The 21,409-nt window shown below is 44.9% G+C and overlaps 1 protein-coding gene across 1 annotated transcript in view; it reads left to right on the top strand.

The window, feature by feature from the left end:
• LOC141253217 (uncharacterized) overlaps positions 1–21,409 on the top strand; it is a 243,018-nt gene that overhangs the window by 182,476 nt on the left and 39,133 nt on the right. The window contains exons 9-11 of the mRNA XM_073670911.1: positions 11,837–11,991; positions 13,000–13,077; positions 20,499–20,688. Coding sequence (XP_073527012.1) covers positions 11,837–11,991; positions 13,000–13,077; positions 20,499–20,688 — 423 coding nt within the window. The remainder of the gene's footprint in view (positions 1–11,836; positions 11,992–12,999; positions 13,078–20,498; positions 20,689–21,409) is intronic.

The following is a 21,409-nucleotide window of genomic DNA, read 5'->3' as shown; positions in this document are numbered from 1 at the left end:
CAGCCGGGTTAGTATCCCTGCGACAGTCCTCCCCCCAAGTGGCCAGGACTTTACCTCCCTTTGGGCTGCCCCGGTTAATTGGGCCACCAGGATGCTTACTTTTTGCTCTTCTGTGAGGGGGTACACCTGGAAGAGGCTATCCAGTTTTTCTCTAAAGTCCTGCAGGGTATGTGACTCCCCTGAGTACTGGGGTAGCCAGGCTGCCCCCGGGATATAGGGCATGGTGAAAGGCATGACCGCAACAGCGGTGGCGCTGGCGGGGGTTGGAGCGGTGAAGCTCTCCTCCGTATCCGACATCCTTCTCCCCCCTAGTGGACCGTGGCCTACCTTGCGATGATCCTCTTCCGTAAGCCGCGGCTCCGCAGTGGATCGTCAGGGTTCAGGACCTTCCGTCGCGCTCCTGTGACGTCGGCGTCTGCTGGGCTCCTTCCAGGACCTTACGCAACGTCCGGACGTGAGGCGGGGCTTCAGTTCTCGCGCGTTTTCGGAGTCCACACCCCTCTTCTTCCCGCGCGGCGTCCTCAAGATGGCGTCCAATGGCGGGAAAACTCCACGGATGGCGGGAAGAAGGCCGAAGATGGCGCCGGATGGCGGGAAAACTCCACCGATGGCGGGAAGAAAGCGGAAGATGGCGCCGGATGGCGGGAATCTTCACCACGGGTAAGTTTTCACAGTCTTTTTCAGGCACGCAGTACCCGGTGGTTGCGGGCACGAAATCCTGCCGACTACGCCAAAAGTTGACGCGCCCCTGGGCCTGTGTCGCGCTGCGTTGCGCACGCGGGAGCTTACCCGGAGCCGGATCTGTTGAGGGTTGTAGTCTCGTGGCGGTGATCCGGTCCGTGCCCAGGGAGTCAGACTAAGTGGCGCTGTTTTAGCGGTAGATGTTGGACGACTACGCCACCCGTTGAGTGCAGCCAGGGAGCTGCTGCTGCAGGGCAGACCGCTGAGGCCGGTGGTAGGATTGTGCAGCGTGATAGTATAACCCCCAACGGGAGGGGTATGGCCTCAGGGCAGCCGACGTGGATGATGGGGGTAGCAGGAACCACTCGGAGACGGTACTGTGTAGTTCAGGGTCTTTACTGGTGACAAAGATAGACCCTCCCGGAGTACTGGCTAGCGATTGGGGCCTGGTCAGTCCTTGAGCAGATGGGATCTCCCCTAGTCAGGCGGAGTGGTAGGCCTCCCAAACTAACGATACTCTTCTGGCTACCTTGCTAGAGGCGGGTATAAGTAGCCCACGTCCCTGAGTGTACCGTGTGGTGCTCACCCGTATGGCCGGTGACTCGGGGCCTTCGGGTTTCTGGGCCAGAGGACCTGCAATCCCCTGCCGGTCGGTTTCTGCTGCTGGATAGGAGTTAGTCCCCACAGCCTCGGACTCCGGGTCCGGTGATAACTTCTCAGTCAGGGCGAGCTCTGCAGCTGCCAGCCCCTGACTCCTTGTAACACTGCTCCCACAGAGCTCCTGTTGTTTCTTCCTATATTTGCTTCTTTTCTCTGCTTCTTCTCTACTCACTCACCCTGCCTCAGCCCTAGGTTTATATAGGGGAAGTTCTTCCCCTCCCAGGACTGGGCAGGAGGTGTGGCATGCATACGATCCCTGACCAAGAGACCTCCCACCTGCTCTCAGACATAACATTGCTGTTACTGTGGAAAACCAGACCCCTGGGGTGCCACACTTACATCACCAAGCACAATACAGTAATGTCGGATAGAGTGGTGTAAAGCTTGCCAGTACTAGACTCTGAAGCAGGGTAATTGTGTTCTTTGGTGTAACCAGTCATGTTTCTTAATCTGGCAACCTGATGGATGAGTTTAGGCTTGGCCATTGCCAGGAGAACTGTACCTACCTGACTGCATAGTGCCAGCTGTAAAGTTTGGTGGAGGAGGGATGACGCCATTAGGTTGTTTCTCAGGGTTTGGTCTACGCCTCTTGGTTGCAGTGAAGGGAAATCTTAATGATTCTGCTTAACCAAGACATTTTGGTCAATTATATGCTTCCAACTCCGTGGGAACAGATTGGGTAAAATCCTTTTCTGTTCCAGTAAGACTGTGTCCCAGTGTACAAATGTGATGCCCTGCGGCTGCAGGCTGTCATAGAACTCCTGGGTGTTGCACAGCTGCCATCCCAATGCCCCCGGAGGTCTGAAGCAGCGCTGGTAATCATTACCAGGTACCACAGGTGGCGTCACAAACTGTTTATTTATTTTATCCAAGTTCCAATCCCCTTTTTCAAGAGTGACCCCAGGGTACGGGCCCGGGAGCCGACCACCGCGACATCCCCAAACCAGGTAAAAGCCCGGGTACCGAGACATCCCCATCCCCTGGGCGCGTCACAAAACAAGGTCCATAAAGGCATTGTTGGGTAAGTTTGATGTGAAAGAACTTGAATGATCTGCACAGAGCTCTTACTTCACTTGAAATGTGTAAGTGTCCTGGTACTTTTGTCTATATAGTGTAATATATACAGTCATGGCCAAAAGTGTTGGCATCTTTGAAATTATTCCAGAAAATGAATGGATCCTCTGGATCAACTTTAGCAACTACAGAACTTACAGGTCGAACTTGATGGACGCAAGTCTTTATTCGGCTTTACAAACTATGTAAGTATTTCTCCAAGAAAATTATTACAATTACACATGTTTTGTTATAAATTATGTGTATTTCCTTTGTCTGTATTGGAACAACAACAGAGAAAAAAGGCAAATTGGACATAATTTCACACAAAACCCCAAAAATGGGCCAGAAAAAATTGTTGGCACCCTCATTTTAATATTTTGCTGCACACCCTTTGGAATAAATAACTGCAATCAATCACTTCCTATAGCCATCAAAAAGCTTCTTACACCTCTCAACTGGAATTTTGGACCACTCTTCTTTTGCAAACGGCTCCAGGTGTCTCATACTTGAAGGGTGCCTTCTCCCAACAGCAATTTTAAGATCTCTCCACATGTGTTTAATGGGATTTAAATCCGGACTCATTGCTGGCCACTTCGGAACTGTCCAGTGCTTTGTTTCCATCCATTTCTAGGTGCTCCTTGAAGTTTGTTTGGGGTCATTGTCCTACTGAAAGACCCATGACCTAAGATGCAAACCCAGCTTTCTGACACTGGGCACTACATTGCAACCCAAAATCCTTTGGTAATCTTCAAAATTCATGCTGCCTTGCACACAGTCAAGGCACCCAGTGCCAGAGTCAGCAAAACAATCCCAAAACATCTTTGAACTTCCACCATATTTGACTGTAGGTACTGTTTTTTACTTTGTAGGCCTCATTCCATTTTCGGTAAACTGTAGAATGATGTACTTTACTAAAAAGCTTTATCTTGGTCTTATCTGTCCACAAGATGCTTTCCCAGAAGGATTTTCGCTTACTCACTTACATTTTTGCAAACTGCAGTTTTTTATGTCTCTGTATCACCAGTGGGGTACTCCTGGGTCTCCTGCCATAGCGTTTAATTTCATTCAAATGTTGACAGATAGTTTGCGCTGACACTGATGCACCCTGAGCATGCAGGACAGCTTGAATTTCTTTGGAAATTGATTGGGGCTGCTTATCCACCATCCGGACTATAATGCAGACTATAATGCAAACTTTCATCAATTTGTCTCTGCCGTCCACGTCCAGGGAGATTAGCTACAGTGCCATGGGTTGTAAATTTTTTGATTATGTTGCGCATTGTAGACAAACGGAGCATCAAGATCTCTGGAGATGGACTTGTAACCTTGAGATTGTTGAAATTTTTCAACAATTTTGGTTCTCAAGTCCTAAGACAGTTATTATTTTCTCTTTCTGTTTTCTATGCTTAGTGTGGCACACACAGACACACAATGCAAAGATTGAGTCAACTTCTCCCCTTTTTTCAGGTTTTCGGTGTGATTTTTGAATTGCCCACACCTGTTACTTGCCACAAATGAGTTTTTACGAGCATCACATTCTTGAAGCAAAGTTGTTTATCCTCAATTTTCAAAAGGTGCCAACAATTTTGTCTGAACAATTTTTGAAGTTTTGTGTGAAATTATCTCCAATTTGCCTCTTTTTCTCAGTTTTTTTTGTATTGTTCCAATACACACAAAAGAAATAAACATGTATGTAACAAAACATTTGTAACTGCAATTATTTTCTGGGAGAAATACTTCATTTTCTGGAACAATTTCAAGGGTGCCAACACATGACTATATGTGGGCAAAATATAATTAAAGTGCTCTTTTTTGGGATCACAGTATTGATGTCTGATCCTTAGTAAAGGCCATGAATATCAGATCAGAGGGTGTCTGACTCTAGGTCTTAGAGGCTAAGCAAGGTATTGCAATGTTGCCCCACTGAAATGAATGACAAAACACAATGGTCCAGATTCATCAAAACTGGTGGTGGTGGAGTCAGACGCTTCTGATTCATGAAGAGGTCCACACTTCTCCATGAATCAGCAGAGTCTGACGAGCGCCATGCATCCTATACTAGTCAGATATAAGATTTCTGGAGTAAGTAACGCCAAAACTCGTCAAGAATTAGATGAGCCATGGAGTCATTCTCCCTCCATGCCTCAGCTTTGCGCATTTTGATGTAGCTGGGAGAATCTGGCGTGAAAATGCCAAAGGTTGCAAAAGTTTTGCTCAACTCTGAGTAGCGCCAGAATTTTGCAACTTTTCAAAACAATTTACACCAGAATTCAGGGCCAATGTCAATCACATATGCTATTAAGTGTACGCAGTAGGCAGAGCAAGTATAGTGTTCACCTGGCCTCTTCAAACAGCTTATAGTGGTATCTTGACTCTTGACACCTCTGCCTAAGGACATCAATATCCTAGAAAACCCGTTGAACCCCTTCACGACATATGACGTACATGTACGTCATATGTCATGTCCCTGCCTTTGATGCGGGCTCACACGCCAAGTCCGCATCTTTCCCAGCAAATGAGGGCTGATTTAATCAGTCATCACCAGCCTCTATCAGCAGCCAGTGGAAAGGAGCTACACCCGTGGCTCCTCACTTTTTAAATCCCACTGTCGATCTCTGACTGTGGCATAAAACCTATGACGACAGAAGTTAGTTCAACGTTGAAATGGGTAGAAAATAAACCGCTTTGTTCCCTAGTCTCGTTATCTACATCGGCAGCGCTGACTATCACCCTTATTCTCTGACCCATTTGTGACATGCAGAAGTAGTGGTGTGCTTCAGAAGCATCCAGCAACTAGAGGGGTTAATACAGTCACAAGAGACAGGGAGTGTTTCAGCAGAGACCCAGGGGGATTGTGGGGAACTTGTTGTTGTGTTCTGGCTGGAGCTGTAGGGAAAGGTAGTTTGTTGTCTGGATCTGACAGAAGGCAACTGAACAGGATTCAGATCAGGAGAGAAACTAAACACAGGTCAGATAAACTCCCTGAACTAACAGTGCAGAGTATTATCGGGCAGGAAGATAAGGACAGGAAGGAACTGTGTCACAGGGATCATCTCCCTCATCAACCCCCCCCCATCTCCCTGCAGGATAAAGAATGCTGTGTACTATTGTGTTCTTGTGAAGGGAAAGCCTGCTGTTTATGCATAGAAGTGTGCTGCCAAAAGATCTATCCTGTGCTGATTTATGCTACTGAAGAGATTGACATTACTGTGCCTGTTTTATGAGACTGTACTGTAATGAAGATTGTTGCTGTAATATCCCTGAATTGCACTGGCCGTGCTTCAGATTAAATTCCTCTGTTAAACTATTGAAAAAGATTCTTGTCAGATGTGTCTGGTCAGCAACTGAATGTATCATGTGCCTGAGAGAAACTGCAGCCTATGGTCGCCCTGAGTAACTGTTCCCCCAGGATTCCAACAAATTCATGAAACCCGTCTCGCCCTATCTAAACCTAGCGGCGTGCGTGTAACACATTGATTGCTATGATGGGATTCCGGTTCTGAGCGTGCTGCAGCATTTGATTCATCCTGAATCCTCCGTTGTGAGTTAATACAACCCTGACAAGTGAACAATTCCTCAAATCATCTAATATCATATTTCTCCCTTCGATAAGACCCTATTGTCCTTGGTGTCCCGCTTTCCTTTAGTTCATGGGCTATTCGGATTTTAGCTACTTATAGTAGTGCTGATACACTACTATGTATAGCACACGCGATCAGAGGATCACAGCTGTAATCCCTATAGGGACTATTAAATACAGTAAGTTTTTAAAAATATGAAAAAAAAAATAAAAAAAACACAATTTCAAATCACCCCCCCTTTTTGCCCCATTAAAAGTAAAACAATTGAAAAAAAAATACACATATTTGGTATCGCTGTGTTCGTAAAAGTCCAATCTATCAAAATCTAAAATAAATTAATGCAATCAGTAAACAGCGTAACAAGCAAAATAATTAAAATGCCAGAATTTTTGAGCCACCCCAATATTGCAATAAAAGGCAATAAGAGGCAATCAATACATCATATCTAACCCAACATAGTGTCAGTAAAAACGTCAGATCAGGCTGAAAAAAATAAACCATCACACAGCATTATATTCCGAAAAATGAAAGTGTTACAGGTCTTGAAAAATGGTGACATAAGAAAACTTGGGTTTTTATTTATGAATTTCTGCTTTTTTCTTCAACACTTAAATAAAAAAAATAAACTATATATGTTTGGTAACAGCTTAATCATCCTTACCTGGAGAATCATATTGTCAGGTCAGTTTTACCGCATAGTGAACACCGCAAAACCCCCCCCCCTCCGAAAAAAAAATTGTGAAATTGCACTTGTTTTTGCAATTTCAACACACTTGGAATTTTTTTCTTGTTTTCTAGTGGATCACGTAATAAAACAAATGATGTCATTCAAAAGTACAACTTGTCTCGCAAAAAGCAAGCCCTCATAAGGCTATATTTACAGAAAAATAAAAACGTTATGGCTCTTGGAAGAAGAGGAGGAAGAATGAAAAACGGAAAATCATCTGAGGTTGAAGGAACACCTGAGCAATTCTGATGCACTGTGATGTAACTAGAACGGGGCCATGTCAAGCTGAGTCTTCTCAGGCCATAAAAGAAAAAGAACATGGTGCCATGAGTGCTTTTTTAACAATTTGGCCACAATAAGGGACATTCATGAACATTATTAGACGGAGACAGTGTTTAGCATAAAGACATTGGGAAAATGTTATTTCCCATAGAACTAATTTTGAAAAGAATACACAAAGTAAAAGCCATGGCCATGGTTGTCATAATGACGTTGGGCCGTGTATTTTACGTTGTATGATTGGTTTATATGCATTCTTTCTAACAATGTGCCCATAACCTATATTAACAGGATTTTCTCATGTTGTTAAAGGGGTAAAATTGCAAAGTGCTTGTAAAAACATACAACTTTGCAATTTACATCATAAAAATTCCTCACTTCTCAAGAAGCGATCTATAATTCAATAGTGTACGGCTCGTTGATAGGTTGCTGGCCATTTCTCCAGTGTATCAGAAGCTGCGATTTCCAAGGCAAGGAGCGCTCGCTTTAATGCTGGCAAGCACTGTTCTGCAGCCGGCTGGATCTCTGGTCCCTGAGGCATGGGAGTGTGCACGTCTTATGACGCGCCCCTGGGCCTGTGTCGCGCTGCGTTGCGCACGCGGGAGCTTACCCGGAGCCGGATCTTTTGAGGGTTGTAGTCTCGTGGCGGTGATCCGGTCCGTGCCCAGGGAGTCAGACTAAGTGGCGCTGTATTAGCGGTAGATGTTGGACGACTACGCCACCCGTTGAATGCAGCTATGGAGCTGCCGCTGCAGGGCAGACCGCTGAGGCCGGTGGTAGGATTGTGCAGCGTGATAGTATAACCCCCAACGGGAGGGGTATGGCCTCAGGGCAGCCGACGTGGACGATGGGGGTAGCAGGAACCACTCGGAGACGGTACGGTGTAGTTCAGGGTCTTTACTGGTGACAAAGATAGACCCTCCCGGAGTACTGGCTAGCGATCGGGGCCTGGTCAGTCCTTGAGCAGATGGGATCTCCCCTGGCCAGGCGGAGTTGTAGGCCTCCCAAACTAACTGTACTCTTCTGGCTACCTTGCTAGAGGCGGGTAAAAGTAGCCCACGTCCCTGAGTGTACCGTGTGGTGCTCACCCGTATGGCCGGTGACTCGGGGCCTTCTAGTAGCTTCCGCTCCACGACGGCGGTGCTGGTCCCACGCGTGTGACCGTGCCTTCGGGTTTCTGGGCCAGAGGACCTGCAATCCCCTGCCGGTCGGTTTCTGCTGCTGGATAGGAGTTAGTCCCCACAGCCTCGGACTCCGGGTCCGGTGATAACTTCTCAGTCAGGGCGAGCTCTGCAGCTGCCAGCCCCTGACTCCTTGTAACACTGCTCCCACAGAGCTCCTGTTGTTTCTTCCCATAGCTGCTTCTCTTCTCTGTCTCTACTTCTGGCATGGCCCAAGAGCTGGGCCCAGCCGGAGCCACAGCTCCCTGTCAGCCCTCCTGGCTGAACTCTCCCTCTGAACTCTCTAACCCTGCCTCAGCCCCAGGTTTATATAGGGGAAGTCCTTCCCCTCCCAGGACTGGGCAGGAGGTGTGGCATGCATAGGATTCCTGACCAAGAGACCTCCCACCTGCTCTCAGACATAACATTGCATTACTGTGGAAACCAGACCCCTGGGGTGCCACATTCCCCCCTAGTGAAATTTAGTACTCCGGGACTAAACATATTTTTTTAGAAAGACATAACAGGGTATAACAATAATAATACAATAAGAAAAACACATAAAGGTGGTCACGGCATGTCCGCAACCGGGTGCAGTCTTTGAAGGAAACAAAGGTGTCCATTTCACCAAAACAGGGAGACGTAACCAGGTAGGGGTCTGTCCTGCCCCGAGTCCTTAACAGTCTTTTAGTCCATCCTGGGTTACGCTCCACTAACTGTACAAAGGATTCCCGGTAAATCCACCAAGGACTCCTATAAATTACTAGAAACACATAATTATTTACAGGATATGGCCGCTCTCAGTCCTCGGCCAGTGGGGATAAGGATTGGCTGCTCACAGTCCTCAGCCTGGTAAGGGATAGGGGATGGCTGCTCACAGTCCTCAGCCTGGTAAGGGATAGGGACACACGGGGAACAATTCACTAATCCCAACGGGGACCATATTTTAATTAGCAGCAGTCCTTGTACCCTAACGGGTAACTATGTACAGCTCTTTATTCACGCTACTTCCCTTCAGTAGCTATGTCCTCTTTGTGCTCCCTCCTGAGGGTAGTCCTCAGACCCGTCCGGGTCCTCTTGGCTTTCCTCGTATTGGTAGTACTGCAGCTCCTCCTCGGTTAGCTGGGTTAGTATCTCTGCGACAGTCCTCCTCCCAGGTGGCCAGGACTTTACCTCCCTTTGGGCTGCCCCGGTTAATTGGGCCACCAGGATGCTCACTTTTTGCTCTTCTGTGAGGGGGTACACCTGGAAGAGGCTATCCAGCTTTTCTCTAAAGTCATTCAGGGTATGTGACTCCCCTGAGTACTGGGGTAGCCAGGCTGCCCCCGGGATATAGGGCATCGTGAAAGGCATGACCGCAGCAGCGGTGGCGCTGGCGGTGGCTGCGGCAGTGAAGCTCTCCTCCGTATCCGACATCTTCCTCCCCCCTAGTGGACCGTGGCCTACCTTGCGATGATCCTCTTCCGTAGGCCGCGGCTCCGCAGTGGATCGTCAGGGTCGAGGACCTTCCGTCGCGCTCCTGTGACGTCGGCGTCTGCTGGGCTCCTTCCAGGACCTTACGCAACGTCCGGACGTGAGGCGGGGCTTCAGTTCTCGCGCGCTTTCGGAGTCCACGCCCCTCTTCTTCCCGCGCGGCGTCCTCAAGATGGCGTCCAATGGCGGGAAAACTCCACGTATGGCGGGAAGAAGGCTGAAGATGGCGCCGGATGGCGGGAAAACTCCACCGATGGCGGGAAGGAAGCGGAAGATGGCGCCGGATGGCGGGAATCTTCACCACAGGTAAGTTTGAACAGTCTTTTTCAGGCACGCAGTACCCGGTGGTTGCAGGCACGAAATCCTGCCGACTACGCCAAAAGTTGACGCGCCCCTGGGCCTGTGTCACGCTGCGTTGCGCACGCGGGAGCTTACCCGGAGCCGGATCTTTTGAGGGTTGTAGTCTCGTGGCGGTGATCCGGTCCGTGCCCAGGGAGTCAGACTAAGTGGCGCTGTATTAGCGGTAGATGTTGGACGACTACACCACCCGTTGAATGCAGCTATGGAGCTGCCGCTGCAGGGCAGACCGCTGAGGCCGGTGGTAGGATTGTGCAGCGTGATAGTATAACCCCCAACGGGAGGGGTATGGCCTCAGGGCAGCCGACGTGGACGATGGGGGTAGCAGGAACCACTCGGAGACGGTACGGTGTAGTTCAGGGTCTTTACTGGTGACAAAGATAGACCCTCCCGGAGTACTGGCTAGCGATTGGGGCCTGGTCAGTCCTTGAGCAGATGGGATCTCCCCTGGCCAGGCGGAGTTGTAGGCCTCCCAAACTAACTGTACTCTTCTGGCTACCTTGCTAGAGGCGGGTAAAAGTAGCCCACGTCCCTGAGTGTACCGTGTGGTGCTCACCCGTATGGCCGGTGACTCGGGGCCTTCTATTAGCTTCCGCTCCACGACGGCGGTGCTGGTCCCACGCGTGTGACCGTGCCTTCGGGTTTCTGGGCCAGAGGACCTGCAATCCCCTGCCGGTCGGTTTCTGCTGCTGGATAGGAGTTAGTCCCCACAGCCTCGGACTCCGGGTCCGGTGATAACTTCTCAGTCAGGGCGAGCTCTGCAGCTGCCAGCCCCTGACTCCTTGTAACACTGCTCCCACAGAGCTCCTGTTGTTTCTTCCCATAGCTGCTTCTCTTCTCGGTCTCTACTTCTGGCATGGCCCAGGAGCTGGGCCCAGCCGGAGCCACAGCTCCCTGTCAGCCCTCCTGGCTGAACTCTCCCTCTGAACTCTCTAACCCTGCCTCAGCCCCAGGTTTATATAGGGGAAGTCCTTCCCCTCCCAGGACTGGGCAGGAGGTGTGGCATGCATAGGATTCCTGACCAAGAGACCTCCCACCTGCTCTCAGACATAACATTGCATTACTGTGGAAACCAGACCCCTGGGGTGCCACACTTATATCAGCAAAGTGACCATGCAGCTGTCCAAACCGCCAATCTTCAAGAGCACCCCTCCCCCTTGGCAAGCAGAAAGCCGGGAGGCAGGGGAGTGGTGCTCTCCTGAACACAGTGGATGTTTAAAGGCAATCTGTCATCAGGTGTTTGCTACCTCATCTGAGAGCAGCACGGTGTAAGAGCAGAGACCTTGATTGAAGTGATGTGTCACTTACTGGGCTGCTTGCTGTCATTTTAATAAAATCACTGTGGACTTTTGTAGCCAAAACCAGGAGATCAAAAAGGATTATTATTAATTCTATGGTTATAATTCTCGTCCCTTTTTACTCATTTGTTTATGTATTTATTTTACTCATTTATATAGCGCCATTAATTCTACCACAGACATTAACATCACTGTCCCCATCGGGGCTTACAATCTAAAGTCCCTATCGGTATGTCTTTGAAGTGTGGGAGGAAACCGGAGTATCTGAAGGAAACTGAAGCAAACACGGAGAACATACAAACTCTTTGAGGTTGTTGTCCGTGGAATGATTTGAACCCAGGACCCCACCGCTGCAAGGCCACTGTGCTGCCCCCTTTGGGGTCTACTTTTACTTTTGGCTAAAAGACTCATGAAAAAGTGCACTAAAACTGCAAAGTTTGAAGAAGACCTATATAATAATTGTATAATAATAATAATAATAATTGTATATAATAATTCTCATAGCAGAATCTCATGAAATGCAATAAGTATAAATGGAATAATCTTTCACTTCTGCTCACACAGGAGCTGAATATAACAAACTGCAGCGGAGAGATATTCAGAGGAGACACAGTTTTGTCCTATGCCAATAATTTCTGCGCCCGACTAACATCGGTGGATGTGAGCTGGACAGGGGCGACTGATAAAGGAATCATTTCTCTTATCCAGGCCTGTGTATGGTAAGAATTAATAGTATGAGATACAGTAATTAAACTTCCTACAATGGGATCAGAAGCAGAGCACTAAGCAGAGACATTTTTTATAGACTTCTAACTAAAAGCAAACTGATATCTGATTTAGTGCTACCATAATTTGTCCAGAGGTTTTAATCCTGACAGGTGAGTGTCTCATCATTGTCTGAGATAGTTTAATGATGATCTGATTATTTATAATAGTTTTTTACAATAGTTTATAATAGTTTTATTACATTATAAAATATCTACTAAAATGCAAACAAACCTTGTGCAGTCTGATCGTGCAGTCCGCTCCCCTCTATGTAGCACACAATTGGGGAAACACATAATAACAGTATTCATTGAGTACAATAGGTAGCAGTCATGTTTATACCCTAAGTAACCCACAAACCAACTTTGTATTGTATGTTTCCATTTTTTAACCGTGTAATATATAATGGGAAACTCCATTTTATTATTTATTTATTATATTTTTCATTGTTAAAGGGTTATTCCTAATACAGTAAGTTGTCCCCTATCCCAGGGAAAGGGAATACCTTACTGATCGCTGACGGTCTGGCCGCTAGGACCCCCCAACGATCCTAAGAACGGGGTTTTGTAACCCGGGAACAAAGCTCTGCAAAGCTCCATCTTAAATTGAAAAAGCAAATGCTCACCTTCTGCTCCACTTATTGTCTATGGAACTGGACTTTACTCCTACAGGTAATGAAGTTGGGCATGCAAACCTCCGTTTCTTTCAAGACAGGGCTCAGCAAGAGCCTGGTTTTTGGGATTCAGAGCCCCATTTTCAGGATCAATGGGGGGTCTCAGTGGTCGGTCCCCCAGTGACCAGTAAATTATTCCCTATCCCATGGATAGCAGATAGCTTACTATTTTGGGAATAAACTTTTAAGAACTTTTACTGTATCCATTTACTTGCTACATAAGAGTCATTATAATTATCATTACACCATAAAGATGTGTTTTATTTTATTTTTTTTTCCGTCCACGTAGCTTGCAAAGTCTATCAATGAATGGCTGTAATATCACAGATAATGCCATTACTGCTCTTTTGAAAAGGCATTATAAAAGGTAAGAATAAACTAAGTCTGCTTTGTAACTTGCTGGAAAGCATTTTGAGTTATTAGGTGAATCGTGAAGGGTTAAGGGCGGCTAGTTGAATGATATGTGTTCATTTATTTTTTTTTAAATGATAATTTTTGTTTTAAGGGGTTTTCCACTTTCATCAAAAGTGGTTGCATAGTTGTAAAACAACAAAATCAGATAGTGCTCACCCTTCCCAATCCAGTGTCGGCTCTCCACCGACTCGATCTCTGGGTTTTGGCTGCAGCGGCGACTTTACAATTACGGTGCACATCACCACTTCCGCCAATCGATGAGATCAGCAGCTCTGCTGATATAGACGGCACAAGCCGCTGAGCTCATTGATTGGCGGAAGTGGTGATGTGCCTGTGATAATATTTGGGATTTCATGCACATTGTGAATTAAGGCACAACTACTGTATGTAGAAATGGAGATACACAGATACCTATAGCACAAAGTCCTTTAAATATATGGTAATATGTATATGTGCACATGAAGCTGTAATACTCCATAGAGGAGTGTGTGAACTGTCCCCCTACATTTACTACAGGGGGTTTGGTGTAGGGTCTATTATTGTTTAGGAGGCCTGGTCTGTATTTATCCGGTCTGGGATGTATTTCAGTAGGGGGTTAAGTCTGGCATCTCTTTAGTGAGTCTGAGCTGGGGTCTGTGTTTATTCAGGGGGACTGGACTGTAGTTTGTATGTATTACAGAGGGTCTGTATTTGGTTAGGTGGCTTGGTCTATATTTATTTAGGGAGTCTGGTCTGGGATATATTGAATTAAAGTCAAGCTTCTATTTAGCAAGCCTGAGTTGGGGGTCTGTATTTGTTTAGGGGGACTGGTCTGTATTTGTTTATCCAGTTGGGATGTACACTGCTCAAAAAAATAAAGGGAACACTCAAATAACACATCCTAGATCTGAATGAATGAAATATTCTCTTTGAATACTTTGTTCTGTACAAAGTTGAATGTGCTGACAACAAAATCACACAAAAATCATCAATGGAAATCAAATTTATTAACCAATGGAGGCCTGGATTTGGAGTCACCCCCAAAATTAAAGTGGAAAAACACACTACAGACTGATCCAAATTTTATGTAATGTCCTTAAAACAAGTCAAAATGAGGCTCAGTATTGTGTGTGGCCTCCACGTGCCTGTATGACCTCCCTACAATGCCTGGGCATGCTCCTGATGAGGTTGCGGATGGTCTCCTGTCGGATCTCCTCCCAGACCCGGACTAAAGCATTTCCCAACTCCTGGACAGTCTGTGGTGCAACGTGACGTGGGTGGATGGAGCAAGACATGATGTCCCAGACATGCTCAATCGGATTCAGGTCTGGGAAACAGGCGGGCCATTCCATAGCTTCAATGCCTTCATCTTGCAGTAACTGCTGACATACTCCAGCCATATGAGGTATGGCATTGTCCTGCACTAGGAGGAACCCAGGGCCAACCGTACCAGCATATGGTCTCACAAGGGGTCTGAGGATCTCATCTCGGTACCTAATAGCAGTCAGGTTACCTCTGGTGAGCACATGGAGGGCTGTGGGGCCCTCCAAAGAAATGCCACCCCACACCATTACTGACCCACTGCCAAACCGGTCATGCTGAAGGATGTTGCAGGCAGCAGATCGCTCTCCACGGCGTCTCCAGACTCTGTCACGTCTGTCACATGTGCTCAGTGTGAACCTGCTTTCATCTGTGAACAGCACAGGGTGCCAGTGGCAACTTTGCCAATCCTGGCATTCTGTGGCAAATGCCAAGCGTCCTGCACGGTGTTGGGCTGTGAGCACAACCCCCATCTGTGGATGTTGGGCCCTCATACCACCCTCATGCAGTCAGTTTCTAACCATTTGTGCCGACACATGCACATTTGTGGCCTGCTGGAGGTCATTTTGCAGTGCTCCTCCTGTTCTTCCTTGCACAAAGGCGGAGGTAAGAGTCCTGCTGCTGGGTTGTTGCCCTTCTACGGCCCACTCTACGTCTCCTGGTGTACTAGCCTGTCTCCTGGTAGCGCCTCCAGCCTCTGGACACTACGCTGAAAGACACAGCAAACCTTCTTGCCACAGCTCGCATTGATGTGCCATCCTGGATGAGCTGCACTACCTGAGCAACTTCTGTGGGTTGTAGAGTCCGTCTCATGCTACCAACATTCAAAAGTGACCAAAACATCAGCCAGAAAGCATGTGTACTGAGATGTGGTCTGTGGTCCCCTCATGCAGAACCACTTCTTTATTGAGGGTGTCTTGATAATTGCAAATAATTTCCATCCATTGTCTATTCCATTTGCACAACAGCATGTGAAATTGATTGTCAATCAGTGTTGCTTCCTAAGTGGACAGTTTGATTTCACAGAAGTTTGATTTACTTGGAGTTATATTCTGTTGTTTAAGTGTTCCCTTTATTTTTTTGAGCAATGTACTTAATCAGGGGGTCTAGTCTGGCATCCATTTAGCGAGTCTGAGCTGGGGTCTGTTTGTTCAGGGGGACTGGACTGTAGTTTATATGTATTACAGAGGGTCTGTTCTAGGGTCTTTATTTGATTAGAGCCCCTGGTCTGGGATCTACTTATTTAATTACAGTCTGGCTTCTATTCAGGAAGTCTGAGCTGGGGTTTGTGTTAAATTAGGGGCTCTGGTCTGAGATTGGTCTGAGATTTGTTAATTCGAGGTCTGGTCTGGTGTCTGTTTGTTTAGGCACTCTGGTGTAGGATCTGTGTTTATTCTGGGATCTTGTCTGAGATCTGTGCATACTATAAGATTTGTTCTATGGTTTTAATTTTTTTCATTAAGGAGTAATAATGGATAAATGCATTTCTGAATTGGAAAACAGTAGGTCAGTAGTGTTGCAGGGCATGGCCTATGTAAATGGTGAGTATAGGCTAAAAGATAATTGTAGGCTAGTGTGGTGAATGACTCTAGGTGTGAGTAAATGTTGTGTGTGAGCTTGTTATTAGTGTCTCGGATTGTACATCTGTGTTATTAGTATTAGTATTAGTGACTGTACACTTGTCTCTGGCCATTTAGATAGAAGGATTTCACCCGAGCCTAGTTGTGGACTAGTGATTGGGGTACCAGACAGAGTGACAAGCAGGGATTCCCATTTAACCCATTTATGAACCACTGGACTTGTGAGTTGAGGGAGAGCAGTGGTTGTCGGAGTGTTCAGAGAGAACAGCATAATACAAAATTCTGTCACTGTACTCAATGGCTGTAGGGTAAAACGGCTATAGGATATTAGAGCTGAGGCAAGGGTTGTTAGACTTGTACAGGTCAACAGACATGTAAAAGAGCATTACATAATGGCAATAATCAGCCATATAACTGAATGGAAACCAAAAGCACCGAAAACAGTAAGAATTTGATAATTTCTTGTTCATTTTCTTATAAACTATTTCAATGTATCCAGGAATTCAAGGCATTTATATTGGTTGTCGATTAGATAAATCTGTTAAGGGATGATTCAGATGGCCTCTTCCCATAAAGGACACATTGATTTCTTGATGGGTTTTTCCATTTGTGCTCCCACATTCTTGTACCACTCTTTATTCTTTTTGATGAGAAGTGTTGTTGACTCATTGCTATTCTCTCAGTGTCTATCTGTCCAGGCCTTCATGTTCTTTCATTAGGTAGCTTTCTATATACAATACATAAGTTAGGTATGTAGTTCATCCCGATCCATATAATTTGGTTACTCTGTAAGGCAGATAATAAAGATTTTTCATAACTTACATTATGAAAATTTGACTACTGATTTTTACTTGGAAAGTAATTTATTGAACATTTATATTAAATCACAGATATAATTTATTATATGATAAAGACCTGTGGTGGTCATGCCCAAAATACATCTGATCTCTTTTAACCCGCAGTTTGGCAGTTTAGGGGTTATTTAATTTTATAGGTAGTGTTATCAGGTAGTAAAGGGTTGTAAAATAAATATCTCTAGGGTTCTAGAATACTGAAAGAGCTAATGGCAGGTTACCCAGGTTATTAAAGGGGTTTAATTGTACCATTGCTGGTGGTTAGGTAATTAAAAACCTCTCCAGGCTCCGTCACCAGAATCAATCTCACTCAATGATATATAGAATGTATTTGGTAAGCAAATTAAAGTAATCAAACATCATATCATATAGCAAAACTACTGGATAGTCCAGTGGATCAGACCAGTGCCATTATTGTAGCAATTATACTAGTGCTATTGTTGCCTAGAGGAAAATCCAAACAGTCAGGTTATTGCCATTGTTGCCTGGAGGCAGATTGTTGCAATCACACCAGTGCCATTGTCACACCGAAGCAGCTTGGATCAATTAGACCAGTGCCATTGTTGCTAGAGGCAGCTTGCCGCAATCATATCGTCACCTAGCGGCAGCTTGGCACACTCGCACAAGTGCCATTGTCACACATAGGCAGCTTGGAGCAATCAGACCAATGCCGTTGTTGCCTAAAGGCAGCTTGCCTCAAGCACACATGTGCCATCGTCGTCTAGAGGCAGCTTGGCACAACCACACAAGTGCAATTGTTACCTGGAAGCAGTTTGGCGCAATCACACCAGTGCCATGATTGCCTAGAAGCAGCTTGGCGCAATCACACCACTGCCATGATTGCCTAGAGCCAACTTGGCGCAATCACACCACTGCCATCGTTGTCTAGAGGGAACTTGGCGCAATCAGACCATGGTTGTCTAGAGTCAGTTGGGTGCATTTGGACCAGTGCCATTGTCGCCTAGAGGCAGCTTAGCGCAATCAGACCATGGTTGTCTAGAGGCAGCTTGGCACAATCATACCAGTGCCATGGTCCCCTAGAGGCAGCTTGGCGCAACCAGACCATGGTTGTCTAGAGGCAGCTTGGCACAATCACACCAGTGCCATTGTCGCCTAGAGGCAGCTTGGCACAATCACACCAGTGCCATGGTTGCCTAGAGGCAGCTTGGCACAATCACACCAGTACCATGGTTGCCTAGAGGCAGCTTGGCACAATCACACCAGTGCCATTGTTGAATAGAGGCTCTAGTCATTTTATGAGATGTAGCAATAATTTCCTAGTATAATCAGTCTTTAAAGTGAGTGTATACCAAAATTATTTAAAAACTACACTTAACACAAAAATCTGGAGTGGTTTTGTAACATTTTGTACAAAAGAAAAAGTCGCATGTCTTACATCTGGCTAATTCTAGGAACATGCCGGGGACCCGCCTTCTTTAATGAAATTAAAGTAAAAATAATGGACTTGCCAAAAAAAGTTTTAAAAATGGTGCATGACCATTTTTAAATGTGTCTGAGGCTAAAAATTACACAAAATGTACCCTAATTCTGACACACAACATGATAAATTCTCCCCATTGTTGTTCTTATACAGTTATATGAAAAAGTTTGGGCACCCCTATTAATCTTAAGCTTAATGTTTTATAAAAATTGGTGTTTTTGCAACAGCTATTTCAGTTTGATATATGTAATAACTGTTGGACACAGTAATGTTTCTGCCTTGAAATGAGGTTTATTGTACTAACAGAAAATGTGCAATCTGCATTCAAACAAATTTGACAGGTGCATAAGTATGGGCACCCTTATCATTTTCTTGTTTTAAATACTCCTACCTACTTTTTACTGACTTACTAAAGCACTTTTTTTGGTTTTGTAACCTCATTGAGCTTTGAACTTCATAGCCAGGTGTATGCAATCATGAGGAAAGCTACTTAAAGTGGCCACTTGCAAGTTGTTCTCCTGTTTGAATCTCCTCTGAAGAGTGGCATCATGAGCTCCTCAAAACAACTGTCAAATGATCTGAAAACAAAGATTATTCAACATAGTTGTTCAGGGGAAGGATACAAAAAGCTGTCTCAGAGATTTAACCTGTCAGTTTCCACTGTGAGGAACATAATAAGGAAATGGAAGAACACAGGGACAGTTCTTGTTCAGGCCAGAAGTGGCAGGCCAAGAAAAACATCAGAAAGGCAGAGAAGAAGAATGGTGAGATCAGTCAAGGACAATCCTCAGACCACCTCCAGAGAGCTGCAGCATCAACTTGCTGCAGATGGTGTCACTGTGCATCGGTCAACTATACAACGCACTTTGCACAAGGAGAAGCTGTATGGGAGAGTGATGCGAAAGAAGCCGTTTCTGCAAGCACGCCACAAACAGAGTCGGCTGAGGTATGCAAAAGCACATTTGGAGAAGCCAATTTCTTTTTGGAAGAAGGTCCTGTGGACTGATGAAACCAAGATTGAGTTGTTTGGTCATACAAAAAGGCGTTATGCATGGCGGCAAAAAACACAGCATTCCAAGAAAAACACTTGCTATCCACAGTAAAATTTGGTGGAGGTTCCATCATGCTTTGGGGCTGTGTGGCCAATGCCGGCGCCGGGAATCTTGTTAAAGTTGAGGGACGCATGGATTCCACTCAGTATCAGCAGATTCTTGACAATAATGTTCAAGAATCAGTGATAAAGTTGAAGTTACACAGGGGATGGATCTTTCAGCAAGACAATGATCCAAAACACCGCTCCAAATCTACTCAGGCATTCATGCAGAGGAACAATTACAATGTTCTGGAATGGCCATCCCAGTCCCCAGACCTGAATATCATTGAACATCTGTGGGATCATTTGAAGATGGCTGTCCATGCTCGGCGACCATCAAACTTAACTGAACTGGTATTGTTTTGTAAAGAGGAATGGTCAAAAATACCTTCATCCAGGATCCAGGAACTCATTAAAAGCTACAGGAAGCGACTAGAGGCTGTTATTTTTGCAAAAGGAGGATCTACTAAATATTAATGTCACTTTTCTGGTGAGGTGCCCATACTTATGCACCTGTCAAATTTTGTTTGAATGCAGATTGCACATTTTCTGTTAGTACAATAAACCTCTTTTCAAGGCAGAAACATTACTGTGTCCAACAGTTATTACATATATCAAACTGAAATAGCTGTTGCAAAAACACCAATTTTTATAAAACATTAAGCTTAAGATTAATAGGGGTGCCCAAACTTTTTCATATAACTGTATCTGTAACTGTAGTAACCAACATTTAGACAATTTTCCTATACTAATAAATGTGGTTGTCTTGTCTTAGGTGGGCTACCCTTGATTGCATTACATAGTAATACCTTATCAGTGAATATTATAAAAATGATATATGGAGATTGATTTTCCATATGTTATTTACCACCACTTAGCAGTGCACACATGCAAACTGAAAAAAAAGGAAAAATAAAATACAGAAATAATAAGGCTGTCATGAACAGTGCAATTTAACTTGCTACCGGTGACCATGTGGATAAGCTGCAGATCAACTATAATCAAAATCATTATCAGTCACATGAAAAACAAAATATTTTGGAGGGCGCTTGACATTCTTGAAACTATTTGCAACTTGGTATTAATACATGTTTTTGTGTTTTGCAGTCTTAATAAATTAGAAATATTTGGATGCCATACTCTTGCAGCAAAATGCTTGATTTCTGTGGCTAGTGAATGTGTACATCTGGAGAACCTGAATATCGGTAGGATTCCAAAAGCAACTGATGTGTGCTTGGCAAAAATAGCGTCTAATTTACACAAGATCACCACACTGAATCTGACGGGCCTGAACGTGGTAAAATTTTCCTTTTCATTCCATGAAGTGTTTATTTCCATAACTAATCATAGTCAATTTAGAAGACAATATTTACACCAGGGCCTTTGTTGTACTCCTCGGACTCTCATGCTCTTATTCTTAATGTTCCAATTTAGAATTTTGTGTTTCTTACTCTGGATGCTTTAATGAAATGTTGTTTTGTAGAAAGTTCATAGTTAATGCAATATTCTATGTTTGCTACAAAATAATAAAATGTTAGTGAGTTTTCACTTAGGTTTAAACTTTGAATTTCATCGATTGGTAACATGACACAACCTCCCACTATGCTTATTAGGGTAAACTATGAGTATTTGTAAGAGATTCCAGGTTCCATATATTGTCGTATTGCTATGCAAATACTATACAAATACTATACATTTAGAGTATATATTATATATAAGCTCTTTGGAAAAATTTCTACATTTCTGATTTTTTTCAGTCAAGATGGAGTGCGGAGTGTACTTTAATGAGAAAAAAAATTAACTTTTTAGAATTTACCAAATGGCTGCAATGAAACAAAGAGTGAAAAATTTAATGTGGTCTGAATACTTTCCATACCCACTGTAGTATGCAAGGCTTGTCCACCTTGCTGATAGAGGCAGATGCTTTCATTGAATAACTAAAAGACTAAGTATGAGGTCACTAAGAAAAGCAGACGTAACAGAATAAAAAGAAGAACATTACTTACTTAGAAATAATT

The sequence above is a fragment of the Phyllobates terribilis genome, unplaced genomic scaffold (assembly GCF_046119375.1).
Source record: "Phyllobates terribilis strain yellow unplaced genomic scaffold, ASM4611937v1 Scaffold_1__5_contigs__length_1240528914, whole genome shotgun sequence".
NCBI classification, from domain to species: Eukaryota; Metazoa; Chordata; class Amphibia; order Anura; family Dendrobatidae; genus Phyllobates; species Phyllobates terribilis.
The sequence above is the reverse complement of the archived record's forward strand: the minus strand, read 5'-3'. Positions and strand labels throughout refer to the sequence as shown.